Below are 23648 nucleotides of genomic sequence, written 5' to 3'. Positions count from 1 at the left end.
GTAACACTTTAAAGAAAAAATCGATCAAAGTCAACCGAGGGGAAAATAGGTCATTTTGACTCTCCAATCATTATAGGAGTCCAAATGAAAGCTTATCACTTGGAAAAAAAAAAAAAAAAGAGGTTGGAAGCAAAAATCGACCACTAGAGAACACCTTCGAAACTATCACCGGAGTCTATTTTCAACCAAGATCTTGACGCAAGAGTCCCTTTTTGAAAGGAATAAGAAGATTGGAGCGACCAAAGTCTCATTCTTCTGCCAAGAATCGAGGATTCTCAACGAAACAAAAGTGTTTGGTAAGTTTACCGACTTCTTCAATGTGTTCTTCTAGGTAGGACTCTCTACAAGATCTGTGAAGAAACTTGGCCGAAAAACGCGAACAAAAAATAGAGCCTCCACAATCCATTCAAGAACAGAAGAAAGAGGTAATGTACCTACTTCCGACGCTCATAACTTAGTCTCTGATGATGTTTAAAATTCAAGAAAAATACTAGGGTGTAGATGCATCTTCAATCTATAACTTTACCGAAGAAACCAATTCATTTTGACCCCAAAATCTAAAGTTATGAAAATGATAAAAATGAGGAAAACTAATTGAAAAATCGAGTTTCATAGGCTTACACAATGATAACAAACCATAAATATTGCTAAAAGAAACAACGTCTTTATTCGACTAGACAATCTCAAACATTGGGACTAGACATCTTAAACAAATAGAAAAGAAAGACAAGTCATCGTAAGAATTTCAATAAGAAGCCAACATTGAATCATACTCAAAGAGTTGTTTGAAGTTGTAAGGCTTAACAATTTGAGCATCTCCGCTCCATATAAGTTCCGCGAGCTGCTTGAACAGTTTTTCAGTAGGATGAAAGGAATCAAAGAATACATAGTCTTCCAGATTGTCACAATGCGTAAATGGTAAACCTTCAACGTTTCTTCCACAATTATAAATCCCTCTGAACGCCCCACTCCCACAACATGCTGTCTCTACTACCTTGAAACCTTCGTCCAATTTGTATCTATTTAGTGTCTAAATTTCAAAAAACGTCTAATAAATAACCAAAAATTAGTTACCGTATTTGATAGGATTTAAAATTCTTTGAAGAAGTAGAGTGTGGGTATCTGCAAAAGCATATTTGAATCCTTCGAGTTGGATGCCAAGTTTCTGTAAGGCATCAGGAAGAAGCTGGTTGTGTAGCCTTGTTATTGAAGAGGCCTCTTCGAAAAATTGGACACTCCTTTTTATTCTCGAACTTGGCATATGGCCTAATGGAGGCACAGTCATAAATCCAAATTTCCTTCCTCCGTACTTGTATACTTCCTATTTAAGATTAGTTGATGTATCATTAAATCACTGCATATCAAGACATATCAAGACATGCAAGCTTACCTTGAGCGCTATCGTTATATTTCCTACCACCATATTTACGAACCGTTCTTGAGCGCTTGAGGTGTTAAATATGTCGTAACTTATGTCGAAAGGATTTAGATAATCATTTCCTCCAAAATTGAAGAGAAAAATCGAGTTTGAGATGAGGGTTTGAGCTGAGGCATTCCCCAGCTTCTTTCTTAGTGACTTCATCACCTTTTTGAAAAACTTCATCTGAGTTTGAAGTCCTATGGCCTGAAAAAAACCATTGATTCAATAGTAAGAAATATTCTATTCTATTCAATTCAAAACGAAATCAATCACAAATTTGATGAAGTTTTTCGAACCGATCCCTCGTGACTCTCAGCTAAAGCACCACTTCCACTCGATGCAAAATTCACGCCGTTGTCATAGAAATTGGTGTGAGGATCTAAATATGGCGGAATCAAAGGCAAGCCTGCATACTCGGCTACAAAAAAAAAAAAAAAAACATTATAACCATATGTCAAATCAATTATTTCATATTATTTTTATTTGATTCTCATTTTTCGTAAATATATTCTAAAATAATATAACACAAATTAAAAGGGTTGAGTACTGGATGTGACCCGATCATAATTACGTCCAAACAAGTAAAAGAGACAAAGTAACAAAGGTAATAAAGATCTTTTGGAGCAAACAAAGCTTTAGCTTTTCCATTCTCCTTATTGTTGTGAAAAAACATACATCTGATGAGTATTTTACTATCCCTAAATTTTCTACTAAATCAAGAATTACTAACGATCTTAGTCCACAACCACAAAATTTGGTCTAAACTATTATCCATCGTATGGATCCATAAGTTAGTAACTTATTCTATCGAGTATACTGACAATTAGTAACACATATACCCGTGACTTATTCTAGTAAGTGAAGTTTAGAAGCTCATAAAAAAGAAGATTTATGTTTCGTCTTTCATTTGTGTCGAGAAATATATCGATCGGGGAATGTTTACCTAAAAAATCTGGAATAGTACGGCCATCGGTAAACCTGCGGGTGGGGAGGTGGAAGAAGGTTTCGCCGTAGGGCGGAAAGTTGGCCTGAAAGTCAGCAGTGGTGTTGATGTAGTTGTTATTTCCGGCGTCGACATAGGAATCTCCGAACAAGAAAAAGGCAAAACAGTTGGGCAGTGGAATCGTGGTGGCTTCCGGGAATGTGGGAGAAGCGGTATGGAGCGCAAACAAGATGAAGAAGAAGAAGAAGCAGAAGCCTAAATTTGGGAGCTTCATGATCTCTTCACTGTCGGCTTTCCTCCGCCCCTAAATCCTCTGCGCTTCTGTCTTCAAATAGCATTCAACACACAAAGCTCTGACAGTGTCACGTGGGTACTTTAACAAACTTGGTTTGGAAATCCACGGCTGAAATGAAATCAATAATGAGATGAGGGACTATATAATTTAGGTTTAATAAAGGAGTGGAGAGTATGATTCAATTATCCAATTAATACAATTGCCTTTTCGTTACACATATTGTTGAATTTTGGTTCAATTATAAACTATTATTAATTCATTTTTTTTAACCAACGAGAATTATAAACAATCCTGCCCTGATTCCCGTAAAAATAAATGGAGAGTTGCACGGAGATGAGAATGAAATAGGTGGCGGAGATGAGGTGGCAAAGGCTTCTCTATCCCTATCCCTCCCTGTGGACATCTCTAATAGGTAACTATTCGTAGAGCGCTGTGTTACTCTTCTTTCCTATTTTTCTTTCAGTATGTTGCTTATATTCCAAAAGATACTGATATAACATGCTTTATTTTTTAAATTTGAAGACAAAAAGGGCAAGTTTTGAATCTTAACGACTAGAAAACTAACCTAAAAAATACGTTTTCAATGACTCCCTAATGTAAAATGTATCAATGAAAAAAAATACGAGAAACTTCCTAAAGGTTTTCTGTCTCAACCCAATCTTCAAATTGTTTGGAGAATGGGTCGTGACGAGGACTGATATAGTTAGCTTGACATTTTCCTGCGTCTCCATCAACATAGTCTAGAATATGAAATCGTGCAAAGCAAGACATCCTTGAGTTTGAGTAGGGTATCTAGATTGTTCTATCCAATAAGTTGACTTTTGGCGTTAAAAGAGACCCATAGACCTAGGGCTTTAACTACCAAATTGAAGAACTTGACTAAAATTCGTTCTATAAGGCCTATACTTGACTAAAATTCGTTCTATAAGGCCTATACTATGAGATAGAGGGGGATTTTTTTTTTTAAAAAAAACCCTAAACCCTAAACCCTAAACACCAGATACAACTCTACTTAGACTCTCATCTTATTTTGTAAGTCACCTTGCTACATAGACTTGTCTTATACATGGTATATCATGATCATATGTTCTTTCACTTTGGTCGAATGTGCTAAGATTCATTTGTAGGATAGCAGGAGGATGCCGTGCTATTATAGGATGTTAGAATCCACTCCAAAGAAGGCAAGGGAATGTTGGGACAACTATGTGCCAAATTTAAATTTTGAATCCTAATTCGAACCTTATGCATACCTTTTATGCTTAGGTTCATTTTGTTTATCAACCATGTGATCTAGTAGGTCCTCCCCAGGTTTGTTTTAGGACTAAAACTAATGTTATGCATTGAGTATGGCGTGGAAGTGGATAGCTCATGTAAAGACTCAAATTATTTATTTATTTATTTATTCAAAAACATAGTTAAACATAAATTTTTACATACATACTAGTAATATAATAAATATAATAAAGTAGTAAACACATATAGGCTAGTTCGAAAACACAAAATAAAAAGCGGACACAAAAGGTTAACACAAAATATAGTAAGTTAAAGACAGGGTTGATCCATGGCCCTCACTCCAAAGTCCGCTCCATCTACGACCAGCTCCTAGTTACCTGAAGAAAAAAAATGATAAAGATGAAGTGAGTAAAACTTAGTAAGTAGCCTATTGTAGGCTCTTAATCGTGACCTTGAGCTAGGATACGACTTCTTGTTACGTTTTCAAGAACTAAACTTTAGGGGATTATCATATCATGCATCGTATATTATCCCCGAAAGTATTTTCCAAAGTAATCCCTAATTTTCTCCCATGAGTGCATAGGTGGTGTCGACATAATCATGGCATCCTGCTAGCAAATTGTGACGCATGGCATCTCATTTAGGTCAGAGAAATATTAGGCCCATCATGGCATCCTACTCACGGTACATATAGTAGGGCATCCCACCTAAAGAGGAATAGGAGATAATGGTTACTTCAAGCATGGATCAAAGCAACTTGTTAAGTATGTTATTTGCATTCACCTAGGTGTTTTTCTTGGGTTCTTGGTGATCCTAGGTTTTATGCATAATGTCTTGGGTCGAGCTTGGAACTCAAGAGTTCTTCTTAGGAATAGCCCAACGAGATCTTGTGCACGTAGAATCTTATTAGCGACCAAGGGTTCATGTGAGAAATCTCTCATTTCATGGATACCTCGTTAGTCGTCATAGGACGTAAAGTCGTATGGATCGTGATGAACGTTTTTTTCCCCATATCTTAGTTTAGCTACATAATGATTTCACTACCTTATACAACCTCCTGAGATAAGGATTCATGCAATATTTCATAATATTAGGAGGGCGTTTAGGGCTTAAACCATAGGTAGTCTTCCTTATGGGCATTATGGTCATTTTTTTACCGTTACTTGGTTTTCCTACTTAACTTTATCAAATGACCACCAAATTTCACACATAATCTCAACATGTCATAATATGCATAACATTAAAATTTCGTAAGAAGTGGGGTTCATTTAGTGGGTTATTTTAGTGTTACCTAAATCACGAGCAATTTGACTGGTTTGGGGTCTTAACTCACGGTTTTTCGATTTTTCTTTCATGTAACCTTAATTCATACTTTTTTTTAGGGTTAATATATAAATCCATGTGATTTCTACAAGTATTTCTTGAGAGAAGTCCAAGGTGGCTACTTACCTCTTGTCCGGTGTTCGGGATCCTGTTTCTTGAGCTTCTAGTACTCGTTTTCCTCCGAATTTTCTATAGTAGCTTCCTTTATGAGTCTAGTTTCTGGAACCATTGAGACTTTTGTGAGAACTGACCAGAAAGGGGTTTAATTTGATGAAAAACTAAAGGGGGTTGGTTTTAGGGTTGATGTGGCCGGTTCAGTTGAACCAGCCACGTCATCGTCTTCTTCCTCCCACAGGGGAAGAAGACGTTGCCTGGCGTTGCTCCTCCGTCTGAAAATGGAGTCTACCAACCCATTTCAAAGCATTTCTCCCCTCGATTCCTTCATGAAACTTAAAGATAAACTGTCAAGCAAGAGTTTGGGATAGATATCTCACCTACTCGTGAACTATAGTGTAAGTTACAAACGTTCTAAGTAAGGGGAAAACTCGTTTTGTCGCTGGAGTAAACCCAGGAGGTTTTTTTTATTAGTTACGACAATGTAGGCACTATCAGGTCACACCTCCTTCACCAAAGATCTCCCTTATACTTTCTTAAACTAAGGGGATAATTCTTAGAAGCTGTGTAGGCGTAGTTGAGGCAAATTTTGAGTTCCTTCCCTCAGTTTGCAACTCAACTCAGAACGCGATTTTTCCTTCTATTGAGCAGCTCGAACTAGGTCATATTAGTCCTTGACTCCTTCATCCAACATGCTCCATTTAGTCCCCTCAAACTATTGGAAACATCAATTTTGGGCATTAAGGGCCGTAAGCAACAATTTGAATTTCTTCCCCAAAACTTAACCGATATTGAATTTCTTCGATTACGCTTGTTCCTAAGGTCGTCTCCTTTCACAACCTTCTTCAAAAATGATCCTTAAGTGTGCAGAAATCACTCGGTATATGATTTGTCCAACGAATATGCCTATAGCCTTGGATTGGATTTCAAGTATTCCTTGGAGTTCTTGCAATGGCGGATAGAGTTGGGGGAATAGGATAGGGGCACTTTCAAAGCTTCCTTCCTTCACCAAACCTCTGGGCAATCCTCTTTAGAACGTGTAGGAGCAAGTTTGAAGGAGAAAGATGGACTGTAGCTTCTAAATTTGGAATAATTTTGGGAACACTATACCCAAAATCTAAACGCTATTAACACTCTGATTAAGGTCTCAATTGAGCTCGTTTCTTGTTCCTATTAGTTGCCCCCACTTCATAATTTATAGAATCATCACAATTTCATCCTTGAGTTTTGTGGATCATTCGTCGGAATTATATGCTCCGACCAAGCTTTATCGACCTATATTTTGAATTCTAACCGTTGGATGTGATGATCTATGAGTGTTCTAGATCTTCCTCAATTTTGGAGGAGATCCAACGGCTGAAATTTGAGTTTTGAAGCGTTTTGTGCAGGAGGCCACCGTGATTTTGTTCAGAGTGGCATTTCTGTAATTATCCAATCTTTCAGAGGCATTTTGATAATTTGCCATTTTTATTATTTAAATATTATTTTTCTTGAAAAATCCAAAATTTTTCCAAAAATTATCTACCCTTCTTGACCATTTTTATGTTCTTGAGCACCTTCAAAATTTTACTTCATAAAATGTTAAAAAATGGGGGAAGTTTGGTAAAAATTGGGTTTCTCATTTTCCTTTTCCAATTTGTTTTTTTATTTATTTATTTATTTTTATTATTATTTCTTGTTTCCCACGTAAAGTACCTCCTTTGAAAATCTTTAAATTCTCGGTGTTACTGCTCAATGAGATACACTCTATGTAAACCTATCCAAGGACGAGGGAATATATAAGTGCATAACTCAAGGCTAAGCACCAGACTCATCAAACCTTATGAGCTCAAAATCCATGACTTAGGACCAAGGTCCGTATAGAGTATAGTACCTTAGTATCCATTATGGACACGATCAAGAGACTTCAAGCAAGGTACTTACTCTAGTTTTTACCCATTTTTTTGGTAATAACTAGATGTAGTCGAGGATGAGAGCAGATTTGAAGATGGTGCCATAGAGAGCCGATCAAAGCCTCAACCGGTTTCATGTCAATTTTGTCTCAATTTTATTTTGAATTTTGTTCCTTTTGAAGTATTTAAACTTCAAATTTTTTACTCTCTTATTCTAAAAGTAAAAATTTTTACCATGGTTTTACTCCATTGAGCCAACCTATGTCACGATCCATGCTCTGAATAGCTCAAAAATTGGTTTGTGACCGTCTTGAATCGTATCTCAATTTTTTCACGTATGTTCTGACAAATATATAAATCATTTTAGCAAAATTCATCTTATATAGCATAAAGTTCTAAAATCTCATGATGGGAAAATTTTAGACCTTTATAAAGAACACATGTATTTTTAACTAAATAAGACAATTCATGCATTTTTAGCTATATAAGACAATTCATGCTCATATGCTAGCATATATTAGCAATCTCTACCAGTATTGCTTGTAAGAATTTCAAATGGCTACTTAGTAATGTGTACCTTGATCGCTCCTGTTTTTGTTCGTTTGATGTTCCAAAGTTAAAAAAATTTCAGGTTCAAGTCATTAGGTTTCACATCAAAATCGAATGAAAAAAACAGTCAAACGAAAATCGAATGTGCAAGAAAATGCTTACCATTGCAGAGATGGAGGAAGTTAGAACTATCTTTTAATTGGTAGATCCCTCAAAGATTTGGAGACTTCAAAAGCTAGACCGAAGACTACTTAAAAATCCTAAAAATTGAAGACCAATGACTTGAATTAGTGTTTACCGTCTCGAACCCATCGATGTTTTGCTGTCCCGAACCCATCGATGCCACGAGAGAGCATCTCCTTCTAAATATTGCTTGATTCGATGTAGCCAACTATCAGGGTCTCTATATCGTTCCAATCAACTCAATTAGCGATAATCATAATCTCAAAAGCAGTCAACAGTACCATAATTACTCGAATATTTCTGAATACGGAAGAACAAAGAGATCAAGTTATTATACATTCCCACACCTCTTGGTGCCTTGGTCACAGTTACATGCATCAACCAACATCCATATAGAAAGGACATAAATAAGTAACTAATCTTTCTGAATCACAACATGTTCAAAGCGTACCTAAATAAATACTCGATCAAACGAGTGAGCTCACTTCGACGAGACTCGATCTTTCAGGTATAAGATGAGTAGTATATCATTCATTTATGGCCCGTCTCACTCTTCCTTCCCTATTGTTATATGCTGATCGAGTAGCATACGAGCATCTGATGAGACTCAGAAACGAAATCCGACCGAGCTATCAGCTGTTATGATGCATTGCTATTTTCTGAATAATTACTGTTCTTGCTTTCGTTACGTCTGTGCTGCATTTAGAAGCATGGACACTCAACTTCTCTATGGTCTCATCAAACCCTTTAAGGTTTTTCTTGATCTCATCTATTACAAGTTGCATAGCACCCTGTTCCCTGATGCCGAGATCGGTATTCTGCAACAACGAACCTAACTGAATCGATAACTTTTGCACAAGCAATCGAATGTTCTCAAAGTCCTTTAGAACTATGTAAGTGTGACCTTGCACAGAGTTGATAAGTTGCTTCTCTGCTTTGATGTGGCTCAAGTACCGATTCCAGAGCGTGTTACACCATTTCCCGACCGGGCCCATCGGAACAACCAGTGCAGCAGTTAACGCAATCACTACGGGAGGTGCAGACATTGCAGCCGCTACAACAGAGAAAACAAGAACGGATGCAAATAGAGTAACCAGAAAGACATTTGTAAGTTTCTTCCATGTTTTCATGGTGCGATATTTCTTATCAAGCTTCTTCTTCTGATGTTGCAACTTCTTGAACATGGACAAATGCTGTTTGTATAATGGCACAAACAGCTGAACAAATTCCTGAGAAAAGGGATTCCCAACCTCCTGAAACTTCTTCAACTCTTCAATTGTCTTTACATATCTCTCATCATCTCCATTCTCACCACTTTCAAATTGATTGATAGCAACTTTAATGATGAGTTCGCTATCCCGAGTGCGTCGTAGACAATTCTCCAACGCCGTACAGAAATGCAATGTTTTGAGACTGTTATCGAAGAATGCATCCACAAGCTCAAACAACTCCTTGTTGCTCCATACATCCTCTTTACTTGCAAGGATCAACTTAACCGCATCTTCATTCATTTCCAGTAAAAATTCAGGGATCTCCATGAGCACATCCAACGACAGAGAACTCGGCCCAATTCCAGTGGCTAGCGAATTGAGAGCCCGGTTCGTCCGTTCGTGCACTTTATCATCGAAGGATTGCAAATCTGGATTATTTTCGCACTCGGTTTCATATGAACTAAGTGCAGCTGCATAGTGAGAATCAACATTGATGAGAACGGAAGGAGCTGAAGAAGCAACACCGCCACCTGATCTGTTCTTGCTAGATTGTCCTCCCATCATTTCCAGACAATAATTGACCACAACAAATCTCTCAATTCCACTACTCTATCCTTCAGCTAACACAAGAATAAGCTCGAAACTCAAAAACAGAACTAGAATCGAGCAATCAAGTTTACAAGATCTAAAAGAACAAACAATTCCGAAGTCCCGTCACAATTTTCAGTCAAGCAAAGGATTATTAAAACACAAAAATCCCCATCTTAGCAGTAAAAAGAGCAGTCGACTTCAAATCAAAATGAACAAGGTACCTCCAATTGAGAGAAGAATCGAGAAGATCCAACAAAACCCAGATGAAATCCAACGAAACCCAGATGAAATCCAACGAAATCCAATGAAATCCCAAGAAAGAGAATGATCTGGAGGATCGGAAGTCAGCCGCCGCAAAGAGACTAAAAAAAAATCGTGAAGAAGCAGAAGACGGAGCAGGAGGGGATCTCGGCGAACAACATGGGGGAAAGAAAGAAAAGGAAACCTAATCAAAATGGGGCGAGTGGTCAATAGTCGCTTATAATCAATTATCTAAATTGGAATCATGGTCTTCCACATACGCGCTGTTGAATTTTATTTTCCGTGGATTTTGTTGTTGGCGGGGTTTCAAGCACGCCTACCTTGGAATTCTAAGGACTCTTCCTCGAAATTTCTTCGAACTTGTCACTCACCAGTAGTTCAAAGACCAAGTCCTCGCCGCCGCCTAATTAATTTCTAGAAAAAGAAATCAGATTTTAGTTGACCAATAAATTTGAGAGTATATGTTCCAATGTTCAACTAATTGTATTTTTTATTTTACTTTGTCATAGATTCTTGTTGAATTAAAAAACATATATTTATTAAAATTTGGACTAAGATTTGAAATGTGAAATAGTATCTCTAGAATTTCTCCGCGTCCCGTGTTAAATAGCATGAGTCTGCATCCCACCTAGGTGAGAAAAAACATGTTATCTTGATATTCTGCATCATGGGAGATCTAGAGTGACTTGGGGCATAAGGAAAGTTTATGTTGTCAGAATTTAGTGCAACTTATTTCTAGTTTGAATTAGTTAAGATATTCGTAATCCGTTAACATTTGGAGAATATATTAGTAGTATATTTTATTTTATTAGTTAGTTTATATTTTTCCTTATTTGCAGGTATTAGTTGGTAGCTTGTATCCTATTTAAACGTTGTGAATATCAATGAAGATTGAACCTTCGATCCCATTTCTATTTTCCTTCTTAACTCTATATTGTTTCCTTGAATAATAATATTTTCAAATTTATTCATACTTTTGAGTGGTAGATATTGTGTCAGTTGGTATTAGAGCCAAATTGGTAACAAAGTTGGTAACCTAGCAAGTGACCACAAACTTTATTCTAGACTCTAGGTGGAGGGCTCCTATGTTCACAGACTTGTGTAGTTAGATTAACCTATGCGTAGTAGTAACCAATATCTAGTGTTGAGGTGCTACCTCGAAAAACTCTCTCTATCGAGTTGAGATATCATGGTATGTGCTAGCCTTCCTCATCCATAAGAGGTTAGTTGGCGAACCTATCCCACAGGCCTTGTAGTTGCCCAAGGTTGAGGGGAGCTACCCCCTTACACGTGCTAGCCTGATTACCTACATGATCAACGCCCACCCATAGAAAGGATCCACCATGTTGGGTAATCCAAGCGAACTATCAAGTCACACATTCCTAATTAGCCTCATGTCTAGCTCAATGATACCACACTAGAGTGGAGAGAAAAGTGGAAGCTATGCAACATTGTACCGGTTGCTATCAACCTAAGCGACTACCTTTATCTAATAGGGTTGCTGTGGTGGTCTTCTAGAACCCTAGGGAGATTTGACGGTCTTGACATGGATTCACATCTTCAGGTTTCTCAATTTTAATCCTCAAGTCTAGTTCGATTCGAAGCACTATGGCTATATCCTTTGATCGTCTCTTAAGATTCTAATGCGCTCGAACCACTAGAGCTTTCCATCTTTGGTCACTGTCTAGCCAAACTACTTACAGTCTAAAGGGAGAATCATACATCAATCGTCTGGATTTATTGTACAGTAAAATCATGCATATGGTACACATGCTCTATGGGGCTATAACATCCATCAAGTACTCGAAACAGATATACACAAATTCTCATCATCCACTTTAGTACAATTGTAACACCAAAAAATGAAGGAAATTAGCTCAAATAACAATAAGTTTCCCATGTAAGACCCAAAGAATCCAACAAAAGAAATTAAGAGGATTAAGCAAGGACAAAGGTCTTAAGATAGTCATTTCTATAATCTAATAAGTAACATAAGGATTTAAGGTCTTTGGAAAAGGATGGGAAAGGAAAAAGTAAGCTAAAAGGACAAAAATGTCATTTTTCTCCATTATCAAGAATCTTAAAAAAGTTTTAAAAAAATTATGGATTTTTCCAAGAAAAATAATAATAAAATATTCATAAAATGACAAATTACCAAATTACCCCTAAAGATATGGATAATTACGAAACTGTCGTTCTGGCAAGAATCAGATGATCAATAGTGATCATCTTCACAAAATCTATCGAATCTTGACTCTCAGCCGTTGGATCTCCTCCAAAATTAGATATAATCTAGAACACTCACAGATCATCACATCCAACGGCTAGGATTCAAAACCAAGGTCGGAAGGCTTTGATCAGAGTAGATATTTTCGATAGATTATTTAGAAAGTTCAATCTCCAAATCACGACGATTCTGGAGCTCTTAATGTCGGTTTAAGCTTCCTCTATAAAATTTGGAGTTGGGGCAATAGTTTGGAACAAGAAACGAGCAAGGTCGAGCTCCCAATCGTAAGCTATAGGCGTTTAGATTTTGGGTCTCCTACTCTCGACTTTCTTCCAAATTCGAGAGTGATTCTCCACCATTTCCCTTCAAACTTGTTCCTACCGCTTCTAAACAAGATTACTCACAAGTTCCATGAATGAATAGAGTGTTGAAAGTGCCCTGAAACCATTCCCCCAATCCAATTTGCCATTGAAGAGCTTCAAGGAAAACTCAAAATTCCAATCCGAGGATACACAAGAATTCGTTAAGCAAGGACGATCCCAATAAGTTTCTGCACCTCTAAGGAATGTTTCCATAGAAGACCACGAAAAGAAATAACCTTAGGAACCTGCCCAATTGAAGAAAATTAGTTTCGGGCTCAAATTGGGGGTAAATTTCGAACTCCTATTTACGGTCCCTTTTCCTTCAAAATTAAGGATTCGTTTAGCTTCAGAAGAATAAGTTTAGTAACTTTGATGAATGAATCGAGAGCTAAAGTACCATAGAATAAGCTACCCAAGAGATCGAAAATTGGAGGTGTCGGGTAGCTTGCAGATAGAAAATGATTTCTCAAAATTAAGGTATCACACACAAAGTCGTTCCTCCAAACCAATACCTTTAGCTTGAGGGAAGAATAAGGAAGAGATTTCATGAAGAAATCGAGCCTTGGAAACCCTAGAATCGACTGCCCAATAAGAAATCCTCTGTCTCAGCTCCAGCGAGAAATAAGTTTTTGGACGAACTTGGAGGTGAATATCTAAGGTTACGATCCATGAGAAGGTGTGAAATCAATCCCTAACTCTTCCTTGTAACACCATTTTTAAGTTTCATGATGAAATTGAGGGGAGAAACGGTGTGATCAGAGTGTGGAATTCGAGTTTCAGACGGTGGCGCAAAGGATGCGCACGTCTTCTTCTTGTCCAGAGGAATAAGACGATGACGTGGCCGGTTCAATTGAACCAGCCATGTCAACCCAAAACCTGACCTTTCCTTGATTTTTCTCAATTTTAACCCCCTTCCATACTGGTTCTCATAGAAATTTTTATGGTTTAAGAAACTAGACACAATAAGGAGTCTATGGAAGGAAATTTGAAGTAATTCGGATATCAAAAGCTTAAGAACAGAAGTCTCAAACATCAATGATGAGATAAGTAGCCACCTTGGCTTTTCTTAAGAAATACTTTAGGAATCACTCAGATTTCCATATGAACCCTAAACCAAGTATGAATTAAGGATATATGAAAGAAAAACTCAAAGAAATATGAGTTAAGGCCCTGAACCACATGGTACCGAAAGAATTATCATAAGAATTATCATACAATTCACATATTATAACATATACATATCATAACATATACATATCATAAGCATATCGATCTATAAACAATTCACACATATCAATATATATGACACGTGCAGAACCACAGAGCACATGTCAATTTCAAGTACCTGATTAGCTTAGGTAGTGTCACCAATTTATGAGTTTGATTTTTGTCTTTGTATCCAAGTCAACCTATGTGGACCCATGACATCAATTTCAAGTTCAATTCTCTGGGTTAACCATGTTTCACCTATTAGACTTCATGTGAGCTAATTTTATTTTTATTAAAAATTTCATTTTCGAGTATTACTATTGTCTTTCAAGAAGAAGTGATTATTGTATTGTTTTTGAAGAAGATATGATTATTGTATTATCTCCTTTTCGTCGTCTAATATCTCAAAAGTCAGTTCCTTTACACGACCTATAATATGTACTTCTTACTGTTAGAAATTAAGTTGTGTTTGTCACTAAAAATTACCGATATTATTATGTTGCTTTAAAATCAATTCCATATCTTCCATTTTTCTTTCCGTCTATATTTCAACTCAAATTTTCTTTTAATTCTGTTACAGACAATAAAATACTCCCATTTTTTCTTCTCGATTTCCTCTATAAATAAAATCTCACAAACTCTTCATTATTGTTCCCGTATTTAATTACTCCAATTTTTTCTTATGTATTTACTATGTAAACAAAATCTCACAAACTTTCCCTCGTCACCTGTATTTAATCTTCCTTTTTGTTCTCTGTACTTATATATTCTTTTCTTCTTTTTTCTTTCTATTCATATTTCTGTTTTGCCTCGGTTAACATGTATTCTTAATTTTTAATTTTGTTTATGGTAGGCCATTTTACATTTTAATTCATTTTACATTTTAATTCGGTTTTCCGTAGGCCATTTTACATGGATTCTGATTTTTTTTTCTTTTCTAGAAATAAAAAGGCTATATATGATGAAACAACTTGACCTTCAACACGTCGTTTAGATGTGTGTATAGTTTAGCTAGCTCGATTTGAGTAGTATGACACATCTCTGTGGTATGCAATCTTGCCATCAATACGAATTTAATTTTGTGATTTTTCTCTCCAGATGGAGATAAACCCTTAGATAAACCCTTCGTTTGGCAAGCTATCATGAGGTTTCTATTGGAGTTAGCTCACTTGAGCTCCCCTCTTCAACCATGGCAATAACAACGAGTGTGGGTTCATCATCAGTAAGGCTCCTTCTCAACTGTATCATCGACATCATCTTCACCCCTTTTGGTTGTTTGGTATTATTTTGAATGATTGTGAGTTGGACTTCGTTACTACTAAGTATTTCGTTAGGAGGCATGGGAATGACTTTGTGTTCAAGTAGGAAATTCATCCCTAACACGATGTCGAAATTCTCAATCTTCAATATCACAAAGTTGGTTTGTCCAGTCCAAGTCTTCCGCTTGATCAGAGTTCTCTTTCCAACTTCTGAGATAGGTAGGGCTATCGAATTGATGGTTTTCATCCCTCTTGTGTATTGATGGTAAAAGATGTTTAAGTTTTTCGCTTCCGTCTCTGTCATGAAGCTGTGGATGGCTCTAGAGTCGACAATAGTGTTCTTGACTGCTTGATGGTTAATCCAAACCTAGGCATACATAAAACCATGTTCGATTTGCTCTTCTATATTTTCCACTCTCACTCTCTTTTGGAGAGCAGGAAAATAATTTATGGCTCACACATGGGTTTTTCATACTTTTGACTAGCGGTGTTTCAACTTCTCACGTCTCATACTCAACTTCTGAATTGATTCCAAATTTTACTTGGAAGACATAGAGTTCTGCCTTTCTTGTGGGCACTTAGTTTCTAAGTGGGCCTTCTTGCATATGAAGCAAGAGGAGTGACCTTGATTGTGACCTATTTTGGCTATGAGGTCTCCAATATGGAGTTCTACCTCTCTCCTCGGAGAACTCACATTTCCCTCCTCCACCTCCAAGTCGTCACCTTTTCCATCGTTAGGAGAGTTGGGTCTGTAATTTCTATTACCCCACTTGTGGAAGCTTGGTTTTGCCTTACGTCTTAGGATTGATCATTGGTTTTTGCCCATTGCTTCATTCCCTCAACAAAACTGAAGACTTTGCCTTTCTTGAACATGTCACGAATATCCAACATAATCCCAGAAAACTTCTTTAACATAGTCTCAAATATCCCTAGTATGTCTAAGCTCCTTTAGCTTTCTCCTTACTATTATCTCGACATTCTTTAGAAAGAATTGTGAGCGAAGTTCTTGTTTTAGGTTCTCCTAAGTGTCTACCGTACTTAGATCCCCCACTTTAGTCTTGACTACTTCAAATGCTACTCTTAAATCCATAGACATTTGTGAGACCATCTGAATGATCACTTGTTGAATATTGTCAAGGCCCCTTGATACGTTCTTCCATCTGGGCAATATAGCTCATTAAGTTATCCTCATGTTTGAAGCCGCCAATAGTTATGGCTTTCTCTTCTATTGACTCGACTCTCAACATTAATTCACGGATGGACGTTGCCTCAAGATAGCCTACTATTTCATCTATCTTATCGGCTTTAGTAGCAATCTCGTTCATGTACGACTCCAAAAGCCTCATTTCATCATGAATTTCACTCAGATAGAACAACTAATCTTTGATCTCTATCAATTGGTTAGCTTGAGACTTGTCCAGTTGTTTTGCAGTGAACATGTTTGTTTACTACGATTCAAGGAGTTGACTTGGCTCTGATACCACTTGTCACAATTGCACTCGTTCGACAGCAGGACAATTATTGTGTAATACTTGTTCTAACTCGGTGAACAAGTCAGCTATGTGAAAATCAAACTTTGTGGATAATCTTAATGTATGATCAAGCCCTAGTCATGTGTTGAGGAAAAATGTTTTATAAAACATGAACCAGTAAATGCGTCTAAAACAATTTGAAAGAAATGAAGGTTATAAGCCAAAAGCAAATAAGCAACAAACAAATTTGATAACGTATAACGCGGGTAAAAAGAATTGACAACTAGTCACATCTCCTATAGTACATTTTAGGGCATTTTAGCCCTTACAGATATAGACATGATTTTGGTAAATGGTGGTACACTTCCGTATTGTGATAACAAGAATGGTAAGGATGAAAACAAGTAAAATGTATATAGCTGCTACATATTAATTGATTTTATTGCATTACAATTGAAAAAAAAAACATAAAAATAATACATTATTATACATAAATTATCCACCAACACTAAAAAGAGTGAGGGAATTAGATAGGATGAGATCAAATTCAAATCCAACGTAAGCATACATAATTAAATCACAACATATATAAATATAGATATTATAGAAAGCCATTAGTTTTGTTATGATATCAAACCACCAGTGTACGGCACGGTGGTCGGCGGTAGCCATTGATCTCCACCCAAGAACGGAGACACCGTGAAGTTATTAGCCACGGTGGCGTTGATCAAACCGACCGCCCATTTAGCCCGCCGCGAAGTGTCAGATCCCAGCCCCGAGTTATTAAACTCAGCGTAATACGACGTGTTCAAATTCAAAGTCCCGTCCCACACATTCCACCCTGCTGGGTCGATAAATGCATCGATAAACGACTGCATGTAAACTGTTCGAGCGTACTCCTTCCACGGCCTCCCGAAGTAGCTCTTGATGGTGGGGCTGGCTGCGAGCTGCGCAGTGGGCTTGATGGTGCAGTTGTGGATGGAGATTCCGGTGTTTTGATTTGGGTCAGTTCGGCCTTGCGCCGTTATGACAATGTATTGGCCTTTCATTGGGAGGCGGGCGTAAATGTTGCAGTTTTGGAACACCACAGCCGCGTCCCCCAAAATAAAGTCTATAGTTCCGTAGATGTCGCACTCTCTATAGAATTGTCGAAGAGAGTGGGGGTAGAGAGTGTCTTGATACCCTTCGAATATGCAACTGTAGAACGTCGTCATGTCGGCACTCACTCGCAATGCCACGGCTTGGAATTTGTTGGGTCCGGCTGTGTTGGTGATCGTCAGGTTCACCCCGAAAAACCCAGTTCCCTCCACAACTGCGAGCAATAGAGAGATTTGAAATATTTATCCCTCGATTAATCACAACTTTATATTAAATAAGGTTAGGAACACAGTGGTACGATATTGTCCACTTTGAGCATAAGCTCTGTGACTTTGCTCAAGGCCTCGTACCAATGGAGAGTAAATAATTCACTGGAAAGAGTAACTCACTGACGGTTCCGCTATTGAAAGTGGTAGAGCCATCGGGGACGTTTTTTCTCCCGGTGATGATGGTTTGGTTGTTGCCTTCTCCAATCATCAACACATACTTTTTGTGTTTGGGAACCATCACGCTCTCGTTGTAAACTCCGGCAGTGACGAAGATCAAGAAATATCCATCGGCGGCGACGGAGTTGTTGGGAGCTGCCTGAATGGCGGCGTTGATGGTGGTGAAGTCATATGTTCCATTCGGATCCACCGCAACAATACCTATAAAACAAACGAATAAATAAAGTATCCCAACAATCCTCCCATCCAACCAAGTATCCGCCCTCGAACCGCGTAACAAATAAAATAAGATTTTTTAATTTCAATTACAAATTATTACCATTGACCAAAATTCCATCATCTTCATTAGAATTGGTTTGAAGAAGCCTCCTAGCCGGTGGCTTTCTCCTATGCATCAAGCGCTCATAATAGGCACGGTTTTTGGGGGACATGTTGAGCTTCAACTGCCCCTTTCCACGCCCAAAATGCTTCATCTTTGGGACATGAGGAGCCTTGACATCATTAGAAACCCAACCCATTTTGAACAAAGAAAGGTACAAACTATAAAGCTTTGTATCGAAGGAGATGGCCTTCAACACCTTATCAACCGAGCCCGAGCCCGAGCCCGAGCCCGAGCCCGAGCTCAGCAGCCCTTCGTAACAAGTGTTTTCATTGGTGATGACTGCGCTAAGCAACGACACCATCTCATCGGCTTTGTAGAAGGGAAGGGCGTTTGTGGTGGTGGTGGTGTTGACTGTGGGGAAGGTGTTGGATAGGAAGTCGAGGTTAGCCGCAGCGAGGGAGCGGCAGTCGTGGAGGGCAGCGAGGGAGGGGAAGAGGGCGAGGTGGCTGTCAACGAGGGCAAGGAAGGAGCGTGCATGGGCGAGGGCATGGCGGAGAGTGAAGCGGCAATGGGAGTGGACGGTGGCAAGGGAGTTGGGGAGGAAGGCTTTGCAGAAGGATGGAGAGGTTGTGGAATGGCAGATATCCGCCGCCGGAACTGGGCTATGGATGGCGGAGGATGAGAAGGAGAATAGGTAGAGGAGAGTCAAGACTCCGAGGAGGGAGATAGCACTTGAAGAACCCATGTTTTTGGCTTTGATTCACAATTGAAGTTCCCATCACTATCACTTATTTATAGGAAAAAATTAGATTCAGATTCGAGTCTTTTTAATATATTTTGTCTTCACTCGTATGCTTTGATTGAATATAAACTCTCATAGTTTTGCTTTAAGTTTTCCAAAATACCTCAAATCAATAGAGAGTATTCTTTTATTATAAACTCATGATCATTTTCTAAAGTAGGGGATATGGAACTTTCATCTAACAAAGAAGTTATATAACGTCGTCGAAGATCAAAATAGTTTTTGAAATGACGAGTGATATTGCAATGGGAGGAGTTTTTCTTCTTCTTAATAATTTCTTAAATAATTTATTATTTAATTAAAATATAAAATATGATTTTTTATTAAATATTATATTATATTTTTAAAATTAGGATTATTTAAAAAGGAAAAAAGTAAAAAAAAAAATGTAAAAGATATATTTAATTAATAAAGAACAAATTTGATTGCTTCTTTAGGGTTTTTCTTTTGTTTTTTAAGATGATAAGAATAAAATAAAAATTGTTCCATATGGTTGACTTAACTTTCCGTTCAACGCGACATGTAAACGTGTGGTGTCTCTACAAAAACGGAGTTGACTCATAAATACTTCACTCTTAACAAACCCATCTCCCCTAAATTTTTAAATAATCCTAATTTTCTTATTTTTTAAATTTAAGCATAATGTAACGACCTAAATTTACACCTACTCAAACTTGCACATTGTGATATTCCGGAGGAGAACGAAACATCCTTTATAAGGTTTGAAAACATTTTCCCTAGCAAACGCATTTTAAATTCTTGAGAGGAAATTCGAAAAGGAAAACTCAAAGAGGACAATATCTGCTAACGATGGATAGAGATTAAGTTAATCTCAGATTAGATAATTAAAAAGAAAATTATGAATATATTAGTAAGAAATACTATCTCCATTACTATAATTTCGGACCGAAATTATAAAGAAATAAAACTTGAGAGTTAAAGATTTAGTTGTATTGATGACTGAGTGTTTGACCCAAATTTTGGAACTCCAAAACAATATTTAAAGTATATGCAAGTGGTGAGCATGTGCTAAGAACACAAACACAAGGGATGCTTAAGTTTGTAAATCTAAAACTGAATACTTTGTTTATTGATGAATTAGTGTTTGACCCAATTTTTATTCCAGAAAACAATGAAATCCAGCCAACCCAATTTAATAGATCCAATTGTTTATGGATTATGAGCCTTTTTGTTATTGTGTGACTTTGAAATCAACTACACAACTTTTGATTTTAAAACACATATAAATGTTGGATGTGAAGACGTATTTAAGAAGTTGAACAATAAAGATAACCCACATGCCTGCATGTCTATGATCAAAATTTCAAGATCTCAATTTTATAAAATACGATATTAAGTTCAACACATTTTGTATTAATTTAACACGTATATATATAATTGTATCTTGTAAAGGTATATATATAGTAAAATGAATTATATATATATTCCTTAGTCAATGCTTTGGATATATACTTTTGAAGTCATCAATACAAATCACTGGCCAATATTTCTGCTTTCATTATTTTCTCTCATATTCTTTTGGTTCATCTAGATCGAGTGTGTGAATTGTTGTGCGGTCCTAACAATTACGACTCTTCAAACAAAATTGAACTAGATGGTAAAAGAAAGTTCAAGGCTGAGTTAGTAGTTAAAGGATATTCACAAAGTAAAGACATTGATTATGCTGAAATATTTTCTCTGTTGTGTGCAAATTTTGTTGAGTATTGTTGCAACGGAGAATTTTCACCTGGAGCAAATGAGGTAAAAATAACATTCTTATAAGGAGATCTATATGAAGCAACTAAAAAGGTTTGCAGTTTTAGGCAAGTAACACGGTGTGGAAGCACAATAAGAGCTTGTATGAACTGAAGCAATCATCGAGACCATAGTACAAGAAGTCTGACTTCTTCATTTGCAAGAGCGACTTTCAAAGGAGTGAAAATGATCAGTTTTGTTACTTCAAAAGATACACTGATTGACTTATTGCTTCTCATTTCCTCCCCTCAACCAACCATGGTAGAGGTTCACTTAGTGCAAAATGAAACAGACAAACAAAAAAAAGGTCAGATCTGATAAAGGAAAATAGCTTTAGGTAGATTTACTCGAAGATGTCAGAATAATTTGTCACAATGTTAGTTAAATCTTTCCTTTGATTTTATCTCTGATTTTGTTACTTTAAAAGAGAATTAGAATCCATGTAAAATGGCCTACCGTAAACCTAATTAATAATTTAAACTAACTAAGTCTAATTATGCATAAATAATTTAAACTCTGATTCCAAAAAACTTAATTAGCCGAAAGGTAGTTGTACTAATCCTCTACACTTCCGAAGAATTAAAATTAGGAGAAAAAGGTCCAAGCGTATCAAACCCAAGTCGAATCAATGGAGAATTCTCCCTCATCTCGTCTTTTTTTTTTTTTTTTTTAACATAATTTCTTCCCCTTGATGGTTTTATAAGGATCATTTTCCTGGTATAGAAGGTCTTTTCTCTTAACTTGGGTCATTGTCTACCTGTAAAGACTCGTAATCTATGACGTGAGTCAAGACATCCAAATTAAGGGTGAAAAAGAACAATCTCATGTTTCTTTCATAAATATGAGGTAGGATGCTTACTTTACTAACAATCATATATCATCCAACACATCTTTATATTATGGCTAAGGCCAGCCGCTAGAAATTTCCTTAACTTCTAAAAGCTCTTAATGTTCAATATATCGTCGCGTGGGCTAATTATTTCCTCTTAGTGACCAGAGCTACTACGCTCTCTGAACAAATGCTAAGGATTTTGAAGTCCTGGCTTAGTAGTTCATGTGTCTGGGTCGATCTAACTCAACTTTGCTAAATTGTCTTATCCATACTCTTAGGAATTGCAAACAAATTCAAGGTTCGAAGTCTTTTTTTTTTTTTCTCTCCAAGGTGACTTGTTTTCTTCCTTTAACTAAATCATGACTTGATTAGTCTTTATGTATTACGTTATCCTTCAAGTCACAGACTCCAAACCTTGCTAAAGTATATGACAATTCATCACTTTTGTCTATACAACCTTAAAGCTTCCTCTGAATATTTTCATGATTATTTCCTCCAATTTTTTTTGTAACATCAAGGAGGGATGTAACAAATCTCTCCTCTAAGACTTATATTGCATAAGTATAATAGATATTATTGTATGTAGTAAAACTCAAGATACTTACAAATCAGTTTTTTATACACTTCATGTCAATTAGTACTCATAATAAACCTTGATTTCTTATAAAGGATATTTAGGGGTAGTTTCGTCCTTTTCTTTAGAGTTCATACCTCAAACATGTTCGAATTCCCTCGTGAAATCTCGCATACTTACCCTTAGGGTCATACATGAGTCCAAGTTTCTTCAACGTTTAGTGTCCTTTAGAATCTTGAAAACATTTTAGAATTATTACTGGAGTATGTTGGTCATTTACCACCCCAATTCTCGGTTTAAATCTTCAACATATTCCAATAGACTCGTAACTTTGTATAATCTCTTTGAACCATGACATAAGACTCCTCATGAAATTTCATGCCATTTAGATGTCACCTTGGTCATAGGTTAGTGGTACATAATTATAGGGGCATTTTGGTCATTTTACACCTACCCTTGGTTTAGCCCCTTTATCGTAATCTAATGGTCACCAAATTTCATACATAACCTTATCATGTCTATTGAGCCTCCTTAAAGTTTATAAACAAAGAAATTTATGTATTTATTAGACCCATAGGAACTCATGCCAGTGATAACCCAAATGCTGGAGAGAGACTCCAAGCCAACACCTTCAATAAATGGGAGAAATAAACCTCCAAAGTAATTCGTGGTTACTCGAAAAGAACATCTAGAGAGACGAAGAGAAGGGCCAATCAAAACATAGTGCACGACAGTTTCGAAGTGAAGAAAAAGTTTTGATTAAGCTGAAGTCTGATCAACTTCTATTGCAAAAACACAATAACCAATGATTGGTACAAAAATACTATAGACTAGTCGAAGTTATTCAGAGGGCCAAGAAGGCATCATATGGGATCCAATTTCTCCCTTGGGTGTACCTAGCAATGTTGTCTATGTGAGTAACTTGAAACGTTAGTATCCCGATTATGAAGACACCAGGTGCAAGGAGGCAGCACGACCTCCTGCCACGAAGAAGAATTTAATAGTAAAGGAAGTAGAAGAGACTTTGAAGAGTTGACAAATCAAGAAGTGAATTTCAGTAGTTCCTTATAGATTTGAAAAAACTCCTCAATGCAATCAGTTGGAAGCACGTCAAGAGGCCTAAAGTTAGCCGCATCTTACATCACTAAGTTCTGAAGAGTGAGATAACAGAGACATCAGTCAATTGAGTGGAGGAGAATGTCACAGTTATGTTTGTCCAAGGTATGTTTCATGTGGCCGCGTGCCGGATGTCTTGGTCATGCTTTTCTAGGGCAT

The 23648-nt window shown here is 37.0% G+C and overlaps 3 protein-coding genes across 4 annotated transcripts; all 3 read right to left on the bottom strand.

The window, feature by feature from the left end:
- Positions 1 to 648: 648 nt before the first annotated feature.
- Positions 649 to 8073, bottom strand: LOC111451341 (GDSL esterase/lipase 2-like). Of its 2 annotated transcripts, XM_023091720.1 has the most exons (6): positions 7798 to 8073; positions 2364 to 2766; positions 1717 to 1838; positions 1391 to 1624; positions 1075 to 1321; positions 649 to 994 (listed from the first exon to the last, which is right to left on the bottom strand). In XM_023091720.1, exons 2-6 carry the CDS (start codon positions 2635 to 2637, stop codon positions 945 to 947), a joined length of 927 nt encoding a protein of 308 aa, XP_022947488.1. In that variant the 5' UTR covers positions 2638 to 2766; positions 7798 to 8073; the 3' UTR covers positions 649 to 944. The 2 variants fall into 2 exon arrangements, with proteins under 2 accessions (XP_022947488.1, XP_022947487.1); XM_023091719.1 differs by lacking the exon at positions 7798 to 8073 and having other exon boundaries at positions 649 to 1002.
- A 165-nt stretch (positions 8074 to 8238) lies between these two features.
- On the bottom strand, positions 8239 to 10318 carry LOC111451340 (UPF0496 protein At2g18630-like). The gene is made up of 2 exons (XM_023091718.1): positions 9976 to 10318; positions 8239 to 9783 (listed from the first exon to the last, which is right to left on the bottom strand). The coding sequence occupies exon 2, from the start codon at positions 9725 to 9727 to the stop codon at positions 8585 to 8587; it is 1143 nt and encodes a 380-aa protein (XP_022947486.1). The 5' UTR covers positions 9728 to 9783; positions 9976 to 10318; the 3' UTR covers positions 8239 to 8584.
- A 6646-nt stretch (positions 10319 to 16964) lies between these two features.
- LOC111451102 (probable pectinesterase/pectinesterase inhibitor 20) lies at positions 16965 to 19161 on the bottom strand. Its single transcript, XM_023091377.1, has 3 exons — positions 18408 to 19161; positions 18032 to 18289; positions 16965 to 17856 (listed from the first exon to the last, which is right to left on the bottom strand). Exons 1-3 carry the CDS (start codon positions 19153 to 19155, stop codon positions 17168 to 17170), a joined length of 1695 nt encoding a protein of 564 aa, XP_022947145.1. The 5' UTR covers positions 19156 to 19161; the 3' UTR covers positions 16965 to 17167.
- Positions 19162 to 23648: the final 4487 nt, after the last annotated feature.

Source organism: Cucurbita moschata, unplaced genomic scaffold (genome assembly GCF_002738365.1).
Source record: "Cucurbita moschata cultivar Rifu unplaced genomic scaffold, Cmos_1.0 Cmo_Scf00013, whole genome shotgun sequence".
In the NCBI taxonomy this organism is placed as follows: domain Eukaryota; kingdom Viridiplantae; phylum Streptophyta; class Magnoliopsida; order Cucurbitales; family Cucurbitaceae; genus Cucurbita; species Cucurbita moschata.
This window is presented reverse-complemented; position numbering and strand designations above follow the sequence as displayed.

Coding starts and splice junctions, on each gene's coding strand:
- LOC111451102 (XM_023091377.1), bottom strand. CDS start 19,155: ATGGGTTCTTCAAGTGCTATCTCCCTCCTCGGAGTCTTGACTCTCCTC. Junction 18,290..18,407: donor TGATGGAATTTTGGTCAATG/GTAATAATTTGT, acceptor TTTGTTTTATAG/GTATTGTTGCGGTGGATCCG. Junction 17,857..18,031: donor TTTCAATAGCGGAACCGTCA/GTGAGTTACTCT, acceptor TATTGCTCGCAG/TTGTGGAGGGAACTGGGTTT.
- LOC111451341 (XM_023091719.1), bottom strand. CDS start 2,637: ATGAAGCTCCCAAATTTAGGCTTCTGCTTCTTCTTCTTCTTCATCTTG. Junction 1,839..2,363: donor TACTATTCCAGATTTTTTAG/GTAAACATTCCC, acceptor TTTTTTTTGTAG/CCGAGTATGCAGGCTTGCCT. Junction 1,322..1,390: donor ATATAACGATAGCGCTCAAG/GTAAGCTTGCAT, acceptor AATCTTAAATAG/GAAGTATACAAGTACGGAGG.
- LOC111451340 (XM_023091718.1), bottom strand. CDS start 9,727: ATGATGGGAGGACAATCTAGCAAGAACAGATCAGGTGGCGGTGTTGCT.